Source organism: Diceros bicornis, chromosome 24 (genome assembly GCF_020826845.1).
Source record: "Diceros bicornis minor isolate mBicDic1 chromosome 24, mDicBic1.mat.cur, whole genome shotgun sequence".
Lineage (NCBI taxonomy): Eukaryota > Metazoa > Chordata > Mammalia > Perissodactyla > Rhinocerotidae > Diceros > Diceros bicornis.
The window spans coordinates 13,106,304-13,121,345 of NC_080763.1; the positions used below are offsets into that span (position 1 = coordinate 13,106,304).

The window sequence follows — 15,042 nt, forward strand, 5'->3', positions numbered from 1 at the left end:
GATTCCTTCCTAGGGGGATCATGAACACATCTGAGAATGGAGGAAGGAATACCCACAGTGAGGTACCATCTGCAAAATCCGATAATCAGCCATCAACTGAAAAGGTGTTAAATGTGGATAACGTATTTCAGAAGTAAACCCAATGAAAAAAGCCAAGTGTACAATAATCCACTTCTCATTAATTAAGTGTTGGTTTTAATTATTTGATTGTTTCCATCGGCTGAGAATTCCCACTTAAATCGTGCAAGGAAGACTGCTTTTAGAAGAATTAGAATACAATGAACCAAAGCTATGGCGAGCATAATCTTGCTCTGAGAATACAAACAGTTCTTTCAAAAAGAGACCATTTTGAGCCATTATGAGTACACGTTGTCTGTGCATGTTATTGTTGAGGGTACAGGAGGTTGGGTTTAATCTGTACAGATGCCTCAGCCTCACTGAGATGAACTAGTTCATTTATCATGTGTATTTTTCTCATTATAATGTCTTTTATCCTTGGGAATTGAATTTTCTAAATTCTTAAATTCTAGGTAAGTGGGCATTTACTGTATATCACAGACCAGACAACTAGTCAGAAGGTGTGGGGAAGGAATGAGGGGTATTTGTTTCCAGAGGTCTGCTCCTCCCACTTGGCTTCTGTCTGCTTTTGACTACGGCTGTGTGGTCACAGGCAGAAAAAGCATTTAGGGGTTGGGAAAACTTGTTTTCTGTGCTGATTTACCAATTAGAAGGTGAGACTCAGCCTAATAAATCTCCTCTGTCCTCTGGGAATGCCTTTCTCTGAGCTGAGAAACCTCAAAGAAATTGTATTATCTCTTAGCTTGGGGCGTAAAGAATTAATGATATCCCTTTGTATCATAAAGTGTTTATCTTTTCCAGACAATTAAGTATATTGAAGATATTATGTTTACTATTTTGCATATTTGCTTAGGCAATGGAATCGATTAAGAATTTTAGCCTGGAATCTGAGTTAAAGCCTGCACAGGAAGAAAGCATTATGGAGAAGTGTGGAAAGGATCACAGTGCATCTGTGAATAGTTTACTAGAGAGGTAAGCTCTTTTATTTATTTATTTTTTGTGAGGAAGATCGGCCCTGAGCTAACATCTGCCAATCCTCCTCTTTTTGCTGAGGAAGACTGGCCCTGGGCTAACATCCATGCTCATCTTCCTCTACTTTATATGGGATGCTGCCACAGCATGGCTTGACAAGTGGTGCGTCGGTGCACGCCCGGAATGTGAACCGGCAAACCCCGGGCCACCGCAGCAGAGCTTGCGCCACCAGGCCAGCCCCTGTAAGCTCTTTTAAACAACTGGAAAATCCACTAAAAATCTTTCATCAATGCAAATATGTTATACTTTAATAAGTTTTTATTATCCTTTAGTCATAATTTTTACATATGGTCCAGTAACTTAAACAGAAATTCCCTAAGATTTCCTCATGCACGATCGACAGTAATTAAAAAACAATTTTGTCTTATTTTTAAAATTAAGTAACATTGCATTTAATTTTTTCCCAGGTATGAAACACACAGAGAAACTCTTGAACTACACCTGCAAAACAACAAATTCAGGATTACTTCTGATTTCTCGAGTGACAAGGACAGAAGTAGCACTTGTCTGCAGGAAAAACTGACAGATCTATGGGTAATTACTGAAAATATTGTTTCTCTGGTTATCTCTTTTATTAGAAAATAATACCACCATAAGGATGGACTTTACCATTTTTGCTAAGGTCACATATGCTAGAGAGTTCTTTCCAAAGAACTCTCTTTGTTGGATTGCATTTCTAATGTCACCTGATTCCTGAAAGTGATTTTTCATTCAAGTACCAAACCCAGGAGAGACTTTGGTTCAGAGTCCTAGTTTATTGCTCGTGCTCTAATTTGGTACTCTAGATATTGTGGCTTGCAGGGTTTTGGATTGTGCTTGGGATAGGGATGAGGGCTTCAGATGAATTGGTCAAAACAATGTGTTTGAAGGCACTTTCAACCAACACTGCTTCTGTGTTGCTCCAAAATTAACTATACGTGAAAAACCAGTGACCCTGAATATTTGTTTTAATCGTTCTTCATCTTGACCAAATTGTCACATTGTCTCTCTCATGTTGGGCAATAAGGAAGGGGCAGGCACTGGAAAAGTTTTCGCTCTACCTGATGGATGATCACCTGGAGACCCATCAGAGGAAGTGTTGCATTTGACTCAGGAGCTACAGGAAAAAACTCTATCTAGTGGTGGGCACAGCAATTGGAAGCTCTACAAATAAATGTTTTTCTTAGTTTGAAGATGATCTGAGCATTGCAGTGCAACATTCTTGCTGTATGCTTGGAAATGCATTAGAGGGAAGCCTCACAGAAAACCCATCAGGTGGAGAAAAGGGCCCTGGGTGGTCTTCCAGTGCCTCCTGGGTTTTCTAGTTATGTTCCTTTCATGATGCCACTTCCTGAGTCACACTCTACCATCTGGATCCTCGCAATTTTCCATTTGAATAAGCAAAATTCATATATTAAAGTCTCTGTTGTTCAAATGATGGATTTAGCACGTTTTCATCACAATTAAGAAGCTGTCTTGAGACCTTACCCCAGGGACTGAATAATGAGCTGGTTAGAAGAGCTATACTAATCCTTGGGGAAGGTGAAGAACAGATTATACAGATGAGCACTCTGTAAAATTCTGTAGCAGTGCCTTTTTTTTTTTTTAAGAACCAAGACAAGGAACTGGAATAGTATAGAATTTTTAGATGTTTAATTGTAAATAATAAATTAATTTCATTCACTTCTCATTTGATAGAAGCAGTTTGGGTTCACTCCAATTTTCTTTTAGTTTAGGGAGAAACAAAGATGTATTATCTAGAGGAAATATCATATCTGTTCTTACATCTGTGTGTGTCTTTCTGAATTGTATTCTGTGAACCTAACTTAGGGGAAGGGAGTTTGGATTCCTTTGAAAGCCATATTGTTGACTCTCCTGACTTAATTGAATCGGTCCTTTGAGAGCACAGTTAATATCATTGTTCCCTGAAAGGTACTTCACTTGTAGATGGTTGGAAAGTATTTTTTTTAACATATTTTCATGTGAAGCTTTGTCTTTGTGTCCATAGTTGGTGAATATTTCATTTTGTAAGAACCGAATAATTGTGCCTATTAACCCATTAGTTGATAATTTATGCATTTCACTTAGGTCTTAAAAAATGAAACCGATGCTTGCTGGAAAGAGTTTGAAATCATTTCATTGAAGGTAGAAGAACTTGAGAGTGACATAAAGAAGCCTTCTATAGTTAAGGCAAGAGACAGATTAAAGGAAAAAGAAAGAGAGCTTCAGATGAATCTTAACACCAGGTATAATTCTGAGATCTATTAAGCTTGAATTTACTAAATTTACAAAATTTTTAAATGCCATTTTAAGCTAGGCTAGTACTATACCAAGTATGTTATTTTGTTTAGTTGTCACAACAACCATAAGAGAGGCTACTATATGATTGCATTTTACTGATGAGGAAATTTTACTGATGCTCAGGGAGGTTAAATAAGACAACCAAGACACACCACTGGCCAGAGACATCAGTGGAACTTAGTCTGTTGAGCTCCAAAGGCCATGCTCTTCCCACTGTCTCCCCTTGGGCATGAATTTGACCGTGTCCCATAATTTCTCTAGGTTTTGATTCCTCATTTCTAAATTGAGTGTGCTGTTATCATCCCCTGTACGTAGCATGTGTATCCCCTATACATATCCCCATTTTACATAAGAGGAAACTGAGGCTCAGAATCTATATGTTATTTATCCAGAGTTACATCTTTCAAGTTATTATCAGAAGAGCCTATTCTTTGAACCCTATTATATTTCCGCTAATAAATAGTTAGTATTCATAATGAGGTTTCTTTGTCATCAAGGCAAAGTTAAACTACATTCAGTATTTTGTATTTTAAAAGAGAAAGAAAGGCTTAGTATGTTTTACAACAAATTTCCATTCAGTGTGGTATCTATTAAAGTATAAAGAATATTTGAATATAGGAAACAACTTAATTCTTTGGCATTTTGGATCACTGGATTTGGGTTTTAATGTGATGATCTGTACACATCATCGTATGTATTTTTATTGGATAGTTATTTTTTGTTCTTGGTTAAATAATGGCATTAATATATTTTATAGGATATCTTTCTGCTGTGTTTTAGCTCATGTCTGTTTATTTTTCACCCAGAATGGAGTCTTTAGAGACCGCACTGCAGATTGTGGTACCCGTGGAGAAGGAGTCGCTCCTTCTCTGTGGCTCAGACCTGCTCCTCCGTGAAATGGCCATTCAAGAATTTCTTCTCAGTGATGCTGATGGCATTTATCAAAACCTGGGGGTAAATATAAGTTCTCACAGTGTATTCATAGAATAAATCAATTCTTCAGAGATTTATACATTTATGGATTTTTAATTATACATCAATAGTATATATTTAGAATATAAGCCATGACAGAAAAATCTTCACTAATTTAGCCTTGTTATTTATTTCTCAACTCTTTAATTCCTTGCAAATTTGGAAGTAGGTAGCATAAGTAAATAATGAAGTATTTTCTTTGAATTCAAAATGAAAGCTTTCTTATGAATACCTTCTCTAAAGACTGAAATCTTAAATATCGTACTAGACTTAAATCTTAAATATCGTGCTTAAATTGGCATATTCTGCAGTTTACTCATTCCAAATCCCATCTTAAATAAAAAATACTTAAGTTTTATTTTTCAGATTATAAACAGATGTCTCAACAGTTCAATCTACAATTATTCTCATTGAAGCAATAGATTTATATACCTGCTTTCTTTTGGGGATTGAAACATCACGAAGGGTATGAGATAATGAAACAGCTGGTCCTCTGATCATTTGTAATTAAAATGTTTTCTTCTGTCAAGACTGTCAGCCTTGGTTACACTGAGAAGCAGTTTTCTAGATCAGATCTAGTCACATAATGTGAGGTTAGTTTCTGATGTATAGTCTTTCTTCTTTCTGCCTTAGTCTTTTCAGCTTTTCTTATCTTTCTTTTAGAATATCCAAGATTCCATGGCAAAACAGATTGAAATATGTAACAACTTGGAACAGTCATGCAACTCTCCATTAAAGGAATTACACCCTCTTGATCTACATGCTGCACAGAATATTATATTGAAACACAGAACACAACTCGAAGAAATGAACCACAAGGTGCAGAGGAGTAAAGATGCCCTCAAAACTCTGGAAGATTTTTTGGCTTCTCTGAGAACAGTTGAAATCCCTTCTGAGCTTGTTACAAACCTTCCAGCCTCAGATACACAGGTGGAACCAGAAAATACTTTGACAGTAGAAAGTAAAGAGGAAGAAATCCATCTGATGAAAGACAAGGCCAGACATTTGGATAAACGTTTGAAGATGCTTGATATAAGCTTTAAAGATGCTGAACGGGGTGAAGATACCTCCTGTGAAAAACTTCTTGATGCTGTGTCCAAAAACTTATTTGAGACACATGGCTATGGCAGACAGGAGGAACTCACTGAAGAAGACAAATTACTAGAGACATGTATTTTCAAAAATAATGAACTCCTGAAAAATATCCAAGATGTGCACAATCAAGTCAGTAAAATTGGTCTGAAGGATCCAACCGTTCCAGCTGTAAAACAAAGGTAAGTACTGTTTCCACCCATTTCCATGCAAGATGACACTGTTCTGTATTTTCAAATATCTATTAGGTGAACCAGATACTTTCTGTGTCTTTCTACTTCTGTTCCATCCCACTCTATTCAGTGTTCAGCATTCTTTTCTGTTGACTTTTCAAACAAGCTTACTTTATGTTGATATTGTGCCTTTACAAAAATGTTATATAATTTTTTTGTTTTTAAAGCGTGCCTGCTCATGGACAAAGGAGTAGTAAAATAAGATATGTGTAAAGTACATGAGTTACTTCAAAGTCCATTTACTGCCCTATGTTTATTTTGGAATTCTCTTGATGGAGGAAGACTTGGAAAACTCCACACATTTGATAATAAAGAAACAAGTGGTGGAGGATGCACATGCCATTCTTGTCCGTACTTCTTCCTTCATTATTTGACCTCCTCCTCTCCTCCCAGCAGAATTAGAGTGGGGACTGAGTGGGAGGGCATGGGACTGAATTTAAGAGGTAAGCTAAGGTTAGTGTTGATTCTGGAGACTGAACGGTAACTGAGGTTGGCAGCCTTCTATATGAGTGCTGCTATTTTCATTCTGGCGTTCAGAGCATGGCCTTCAGGTCCTGAAAATGAAAATGTTAGCAAGAATCACTTTTGTGGACCTCCCCTCTCTTTTGTAAGTCACTCCCATCTTCTGTCTCCTCCGCTGTCCATGCCTAGTCCCTCAGGCTCAGTGCTTTCCGAGGCTCTTCAGTGGACCAAGCTCTTCCTTCTGAAATTTCCCTGTGACCTCAGTCTCAGTGAGACTTCCATTCCTACAGTGCCCCACTTCTTAATGAGGTGTTGAATTAATAACTAATTTAGTTACTAATTTCATTGTTAATAAATTTTTATTGTATATTTATAAATAAGTAATAAATTAAATATTAATTTATAAATGAAAAACTATACTTTTATAGATAACAAATTGTTTTAATTTTTAATTGAGTTATTTATAGAACAAATATGTATTATGTGCCAGGCACTGTCTTAGGTACGAGGGATTCAGCAATTAACAAAACAGGCAAAAATTCTTGCTCCTTATAGAGCTTATTATCTAGTGGGAGGAGTAAGATATTCAGTGTGTTTGGTGGTGATAAAAGCTATGGAGAAAAATTAAGCAAGGAAGGAGGAGGGAGTTGCAATTCAGTTAGGGTCATCAGGGACAGTTTTACTGAGAAGGTGACCTTTGAGGAAGATGGGATGAGAGAGCAAGCCAAGTGACTACCTAGAGGAAGAGACTTCCAGGCTGAGGAAGCAGTAGGTACAAAAGCCAGGTGTGGGACTGGGCCTGGTGTGTTAGAGGAGAGGCTAGGAGGTGAGAAGGTCAGCAGTGAGGGGAAGAGGTGTGAAAAGGCATCAGAGAGGTAAGGGGTGGGTGGGGCTTAGCTCATGTAGGGACTTGTGGGCCATGTGTTGACTTTGGCTTTTTCATTGAGTAACATGGGAAGTCATTGGAGGGTTCTGAGCAGAGAGAAACAATTTGGTTTTCATTGTAACAGGTTCTCTTTTGGCTGACATGTTGAGAACAGACTGTAGGAGTCAAGGGAAGACACAGGAAGTCTAGATTAATTTATGCAGTAATCCAGGTGAGGGATGATGGTGACATGGACCAGTGGTAAGGTGGCGAAAAGTGTTAACATTCTGTATATTTTGAAGATAGAATCCACAAGATTTGTTGATACCTTGTACATGGCATGCAAAAGAAAGGTTGGAGTTAAGAATGATTCCAGGGTTTGACCTGAGCAACTAGAAGAATGGAGTTACCATTAACTGAGATGAGAAAGACTGAAATTTTTGAGGTATTGAGTGAAAGATCAAGTGTGTTCAGTTTTAGAAATGATAGGTTCAAAATATTTATTTGACATTTTAGTAGCGATATCAATAAGACTTAAAAATTGTTGACACGGCAAAAATCCACTATAATTCAAAAAGCAGATATTTATTTGGGCAGTTAAAATTGCAATTTGAGAGACACAGATTCAGGTAGAAACCCAAAATGTGCTCCGAGGAAGACAAAGGAGACAGGTTTATAAAGGCAAAAGACACAGACCTACAAAGGTTTACATTGAACAGCTAATGATTGGTTCTGGCATGGGGTGAGCTGACTTGCCAACATGTAGTTGGTCCTTGGGTTGTATCTAGGTAGATTGTCCGTTCTTGGAATGAGGAAATGCTTCAGGATGTGTGCTCTGGTGTCAGATAAAACTCAAAAGTTCAGTTAATAGTTGGTGGTAGATGTAGTGTATATGCATAAGTCCCACTTCCTTAATGGCCTCCCAGCTCCATTTCAGAAGCCTTGACATATGTTATTACATTTTGTTATCACTGTCCACAAAATAGACAGCATCAGGAGTCAGGAGAGAGGTCTAGGCTAGAGGTATACGTTTGAGAGTCACTGGCATTTTAAAATGCTGTTCAAAGCCATGAGATGGATAAGATTGCCAGTGGAGACCGTTTAGATAGACAAGAGAAGAGGTCCACTTTGTATACTATGGGGCACTTCATGTTAAGAGATCAGAGATATGAGGAGGAACCAGCCAAAGATACTGAGAAGGAGTTGCCAGTGTAGTAGGAGGAAAATCAAGAGAGCCCTGGGGTCAGGGGAGAAAGTCTTTCAATGAGGAAGTGATTAATTGTGTCAAATGCTGCTGACTAGTGAAGGAAGGCGAAGATTGAGAATGCAACATGGATTTAGCACTGTGGAGGTTACTGGAGATTTTGAGGAGCAGTTTTGGAGGAGTGGTAGGGAGAGAAAACCTTAAGGGAGTGGATTCAAGAGAGAAATTGAAGAGAGGCAGTAGAGGCAATGAGTATCTGATAAAAGCAGTTTAGACCTAGGTGAATGGAGTTAATCTCGCCAGGATTAGTTTGCAGGTTAAAACCCTTAGTTCAAATGACTCCTTTTTGGTATGGGAGAGCTTTTTGTACAAAGAGTAGAAATGCAAGATTTCCCTTGCTCCTTTCTTCCTCTTTGGCCTTCTCCACCCTTCCTTAGGGGCTTGCAGTGTTCGACCAACATCTCTTTTCTTCTCTCCATACCATGCTGTCTTCCCCACTCACACACACACACACACACACACACACACACTCTGTCTCTCTTTTCTCTCATACGCCTGTACACACGCTTTACAAATGTGTTCATCATAGAGAAATGTTACTGCTTGTGGTTTTGTATATTTGTTGTATTTAAAACACCAAATTAGTATTCTAGAAGTGCAAAGAGCCTCCTGAACTCTGTAATAGGAATGTGTAATTTTGGCATAAACCTCATGAGAACAAATTAAGGTTAGTGTGCTCCCATATTTGTGTTGAATCAAATTGGCTAATAATTGGCTATCAAACTTTTCTCTTTCATAATCAAGGAAAAAATCATTAATCAGACTGGATAAGGATCTAGATGAATATGAAGAAGAGAAGAAACACTTGCAAGAAATGGCAAATTCTCTTCCACAATTCAAAGATGGCAGAGAAAAAGCTCTGAATCAACAGTGCCAAGATACAGCACTCTTGTGGGAGAACACAAAAGCTTCGGTCATTGAATGGTAAGGAAAAAAATCCCTCCGAAGTCTGAAAAATTGTCTGTGGCACAATTAACTTCTTGAAATTTTTATGTTGAAAACACATTTCCATGGACCTAAAGGAGGGGCCAACTTAAGAGTTTCACGCTGGAAGCTCACTGGGCCAATGTCTGGGGCAAGACCTGGAATCCTAGATTATAGCCAGAATGAATTTAAGAGGTTATCTAGGAGTGATAACAAATACACAGTATATTTATAATTATCACCCCCACCTCTATTAGTTTTCTATTGCTGCAGTAACAAATTACCACAAATTTAGTGTCTTAAAAACAACAAACCGTTCTTACAGTCTGGAGGTTGGAAATCCTGAAACCAAGCTGCATTCCTTTCTGGAGGCTCTAGGAGAGAATCGGTTTCCTTGCCTTTTCCAGCTTCTCGAGGCCTCCTACTACTTTCCTTGGCTTCTGTCCCCTTCTGTCTTTAAAGCCAGCAGCGTAGCATCTTCTAATCTCAAGCTCTCCCTTGCTCTCTCTCTCTCACCTCTGCTTGTCTTGTCACATTTCATTCCCTGACTCTGACCTTCTTGTCTCCCTCCTATAAGGACTCTTCTAATTATATATCGCCCACTTGGATAATGTCCCATTTTAAGATCCTTAACTTAATCACGTCTGCAAAGTGCCTTTTGCCATGTAAGGTAACACATTCACAGGATCCAGGGATTAGGATGTGGATATCTTTAGGGGTGGGGGCATTATTCTACCACACCACCCTACTTGAATGGCAGGTGTTGACTGTCAATTACCACTGTCTTTGCTATAGAGCCTGGGCAAAGCTCAAAAGTTTTAACTGTGTGACATCCATTACCTATCAGTCCCAGTTGGTGATTCTGCTGAATATTCTCCATCCATGCTTTTTCCTTCTTACTCTCTGCCTGGGGTGGCAGTGGTCAGGAGGGCTGATCCCTACAGACTACCACCCAGGCCAAGGGTTCCAGTTGCATTGGGAACTGGGAGGTACTAATAGATGAGAAGACAAGAAGAGAGAGAGGTCAGTGTGGTCTTAATTCTCTCCCCTTACAGCAAGTGGTTCTGGCAGCTCCTACTGGCGCCCTCCTCTTTGGCTCAGGGCACTGTCTGCCTTTCCCCTTGAGGCCAAGTGGTGTACCTGTTGTTGCTTTGGTTAGTCCCTGGGCACCTCAGCTCCCTGGCGGTTTCCCTTAACTCTGTTCTCAGTGGTCCTTTCACCACAGAAATGCATCTGAGTACACCTGCTGTTTCCTACTGGAACCTGAGTGTACAGGGCAAGATGAAGCCTGTCTGTGGCATTTGATCCAGTCTACCCTTCAGTTTTACAGAGGAAAGAACTGAGGTCCACAGAGGGCTAAGGTAACTTATCCAAGGTCACATGATTAATTAGTGCCCAGCCATAACTAGAAACCAGGTGTCCTAACTGGCACATTATCTGTACTATTTTACTTTTTTTAAAAGGGCTAAATTTAGAATGAATTAAATAGACATAAACAACCTGTGACCTCCTGCATTAATCCTGAAACAATCTCCAAGAATAATGCGAAGAAGGCACTGTTTTCCAAGATGTCTTTTGGTTGATGATGAAATTGAGATGCCGATTCCTTAAGGTTATGAATCCTATGTTTCTTTCTAGAGTGTACATGTGGTGACTTTTTAATACCGATCTGGCGAAAATACTAATCCAGTGATTGTTTATACCATCTGTTTGTCAGATAAATAAATGTGCCATCATTTTTAGGATAAATTGGTAAAACAATATTATAAACCATGTCAAGCGGAAAAATCCTTCTATAACTTATTAGTCTTTATTGTAGGATGCTTACAAAGAGAGGGAATGGTTTTGTTTTTTTCAGACATTTAGCCATTTTACTTTTTTTCTCTTCATAGCCTTGACCAATGTGAAAGAGTTTTGGAGCTCTTAAAACAATACCAGAATTTTAAAAGTATCTTGACAACTTTGATTCAAAAAGAAGAGAATGTCATCTCCCTTCAGGCTTCATACATGGGAAAGGAGAACTTGAAGAAAAGGATAGCAGAGGTGAGCCAGAATTCCAAAGGAAACTACAAGTGTCTTTGTTTACAAGCCTGACAATAAAAAGGATATTATAAATGGAGTCATTTTTGAACCTTGGCTTAAAAGAAGTTACTAGGGACTCTATTTTACCAAATACCTAAGAATTTATACTTTATCATCAGGGCTGAAAAAAATCAGCCCCCAAGTTTATGCTGGTTGCTTCAGTTTTGGTTTGGATCCTGGCAGTGTGGTTCTGTTGGAGTCTGGGGTCTCCCGGCTGCTACCTCTGAGGGTTGTAACAGTCTTTACACTGACCTTCTACCTAAAAGGGACCTGAGACTTCATTGTAGGCTTGAGAGAATGAGGACAGTAGGAAAATCCCCTCTGTTGTTAACAAAGGAAAAATCACTTTTTAATTTATTTGCTTTCTATAAAAGTATGTGAGTTTATCTCCAAGTTGTTCCATCTGTGTTCATAGCCTCACCAATCACCACTTTATATTCTAATAAGAGTAACATTTTTGGACACTAGGTGTCATTATTTTCTACAATTTTATGTGGTTGTCAACCAGAGTGGCAGAAGAATGGAATAATTAGAAAAGAATACAGTATACTACACTATATTACCATACACCAGAAAGTTGCTTTTCCTATTGGTTTTGTGAATACCAAGCTAAAGTGCTGTCAAAGTGTCAAAAGTGTGTATGAAATACAGTCTACTTGATACACCCGGTTGTTGGAAAGCAATTTTGTTAAACTTCCCAGTTGCTGGGAAGTTTTTATTTTATTAAACTTCTAGTAACTTCTTTTAACAACATCAGAGGAAGCTTACATAGACCAGATTCTTACAAACAATTTAGTCGTTATCTAGAACTCTCATCCCTGAAGCTGAAGTGCCCCTCAGGGTGCAGACACATGGCCAGTGCCACAGAGGAGTAATAGCCCCTGTCTGGGACCCGGTTTCTCAGACTCAGTTTCTTGGAATTGACCAATCTGAAAGAGCCCTGTTTTTTTGTTTTTTTTTGCAAGGAAGATCAGCGCTGAGCTAACATCCATGCTAATCCTCCTCTTTTTGCTGAGGAAGACCGGCTCTGAGCTAACATCTATTGCCAATCCTCCTCCTTTTTTCCCCAAAGCCCCAGTAGATAGTTGTATGTCATAGTTGCACATCTTTCTAGTTGCTGTACGTGGGACGTGGCCTCAGTGTGGCCGGAGAAGCGGTGCTTCGGTGCGCGCCTGGGATCCGAACCCGGGCCGCCAGTAGCGGAGCTTGCGCACTTAACCGCTAAGCCACGGGGCTGGCCCAGAAAGAGCCCTGTTTGGACACCAGTTGTACAATATGTGACTATATAACTGGCTTCCTATGAGACTTAATCGAGGGAGACCACCAAGACCATGAGCAGATAGTCAGTTGGAGTTGCTCAGATGCGACCTGTCTGGTTCCATCCAGCAGAGGCAGCTTCTGGGTTTGGCAGTTTCAGGGTCTAGGAGGCTCCTGTCCTCATCCTAGTGGATTTAAGGAGCTGTGGTTCCCTTGGTTCTCAGAAAATCCAACATGATCAGCCTTACAAGATCCCTTAAACCTTGTGTCCCAGTTCACATTGCTACTCTTCTAATATGCCCCTGATACCACTTTCCCACCTTGTAATCTTGTTTCAGGATCGAGGTCTCTGCCTGATTTCACAGACCCTGAGTCCCTGCCTTGTATACTGACCAGATATCTAGTCCCTTTTGACTTGTAGCTGTTCTTGGTTTGTGCTAATCCTCCTCAGTCCTGGAGTCCTGCCTTTGTCCTGTTCGGTGGAATCCTGTTCCCAGTGGAAAGCTATCCTTTTCCTGATGAAGTGAGGTAGCCTGTGTAAAGTGCCCAGCAGAGTGCCTGTGACATCACATCTCAATGAGTGTTAGTCATGATGCCCCACTCTGTGTGTGCCTGTCTGTAGCTCTAAAGCTCCCTCTTCTCAGGGGCTTGAACATTCTTCCCACCACCCCACAACTGTATAACCAACCATAACTGTAAACTGTACTTTCTGAATGAGTTATTTATCTGACGAATAAAACTTCCCTCCACCACCTACAGGCAGGTGGCCCCTCTCCCGAGTGAGTCTCCCTAGTGGGAATCTAGGTCCAGGTCCTGACCCTTCTGCCGTCATTAGCTCCTCTATGGCTGTTGTCTTGGTCTTGTCAGGCCGCTATAACAAAAATACGGTAGACTGGGTGGCTTATAAACAACAGAAATTGATTTCTCACAGTTTTGGAGAAAGTTCTCACAGTTTTTAACATTCTGCCCTTGACCCTGCAAAATTCATGTCGTTCTCACATACAAATTACATTCATTCCATCCCAACAGCCCCAAAAGTCTTAACTCCCTCTAGCATCAACTCTAAAGTCGAAGTCCAAAGTCCAAAGTCTCATCTAAATATCATCTAAATCAGATACGGATAAGACTCAAGGTACGATTCATCCCGAGGCAAAATTCCTCTCTAGCTGTGAACCTATGAAACCAAACAAGTTATTTGCTTTCAAAATACACTGGTGGGACAGATACAGGATAGACATATCCATTCCAACAGGAAGAAATTGGAAAGAAGAAAGGGGTAACGGGTCCCAAGTAAGTCCAAAACCTAACAGGGCAAACAACATTAAACCTTAAGCCTTGAGAATAATCCTCTTTGGCTCCATGCTCTGTCTTCCAGGCCCACTGGGAAGGCAGCATCACCCCCATGGCATGGTGGGACACCCTGCAGTGGCTCTCTGCCAGGGCCCTGCAGCTCTCGTGGGTAGGAATCCCATACTCATGACTCTTCTGGTTTGAGGGTACACACCTGTGGCTCCGCCAGGTGGCCCCATCCTTTGAAACCTTGGTAGAGGCAGCCATGTCCCCTGGGCCAGTGCACTCTAGGCCTGTGATGAGGGTGGCAGCCTTGAGGATTTCTGAATTGCCTTTGGGGTCATTCTTCCATTGTCATGAAGAATAATTCCTGGCTTCTGTTGAGACGGTCAATCCATACTAATCTCCTTATCAAAGGGTCTTTGGCTATACCGTTGGTGTTCTCATTTTTTCAATATGGACAGACTGAGAATTTTCCAAATTTTTTAGTTCTGCTTCCCTTTTGCTTAACAATTCCATCTTTAAGACATTTCTGTCTTCTCCCATTTTACTATAAGCAGTCAGGAGGAACCAAGGAGCCCCTTCAAAACTTTGCTTAGAAATAGCTTCAGCTAAATATCCAGTTTCATTGCTTGCAAGTTCTACCTTCCACAAAACACTAGAGCACAAACACAGTTCAGCCAAATTCTTTGCCACTCTTTCTGAGTCCTAACCAGAATCGCCCTTACCAGTCAGTTCATGGTAATGTAGGCTTTTTCTAGCGGGCCCCTCAAAACTCTTCCAGCCTCTACCCATTACCCAATTCTAAAGCCTCTTGTACATTTTTAGGTATTTGTTACAGCAGCACCCCACTTCTCGGTACCAATTTCTGTCCTAGTCTATTCAGGCTGTTATAAAAAAGACAGCATAGGTTGGTGGCTTATAAACAACAGAAATTAACTTCTCATAGTTCTGGAAGAAAGTCCAAAATCAAGGTGCCTGCAGATTTGACACCTGGTGAGGTCTTGCATCCTGGTTCTTTGATGGCTGTTTTCTTGCTGTGTCCTTACATGGCAAGGGGTCATGGAAGGGGCAAGAGAACTCTGTGAGGTCTCTTTTTATAAGGGTGCTAATCTTATTCATGAGAACTCTACCGTCACGACCTAATCACTTCCTGAAGGACCCCTCCTCCTAAAACCATCACATTGGGGATTAGAACAAGAACTTCTGGG

At 40.1% G+C, this 15,042-nt stretch overlaps 1 protein-coding gene across 10 annotated transcripts in view; it reads left to right on the forward strand.

The window, feature by feature from the left end:
• The window catches only part of SYNE2 (spectrin repeat containing nuclear envelope protein 2), a 265,485-nt gene that overhangs the window by 72,874 nt on the left and 177,569 nt on the right, over positions 1–15,042 (forward strand). For 9 of the 10 annotated variants that reach the window (XM_058567087.1, XM_058567088.1, XM_058567090.1 and 6 more), the window contains exons 24-31: positions 14–104; positions 932–1,050; positions 1,518–1,644; positions 3,178–3,335; positions 4,197–4,344; positions 5,026–5,636; positions 9,023–9,202; positions 11,095–11,245. In XM_058567087.1, coding sequence (XP_058423070.1) covers positions 14–104; positions 932–1,050; positions 1,518–1,644; positions 3,178–3,335; positions 4,197–4,344; positions 5,026–5,636; positions 9,023–9,202; positions 11,095–11,245 — 1,585 coding nt within the window. The remainder of the gene's footprint in view (positions 1–13; positions 105–931; positions 1,051–1,517; positions 1,645–3,177; positions 3,336–4,196; positions 4,345–5,025; positions 5,637–9,022; positions 9,203–11,094; positions 11,246–15,042) is intronic. The other variant, XM_058567089.1, reaches the window with a different exon arrangement.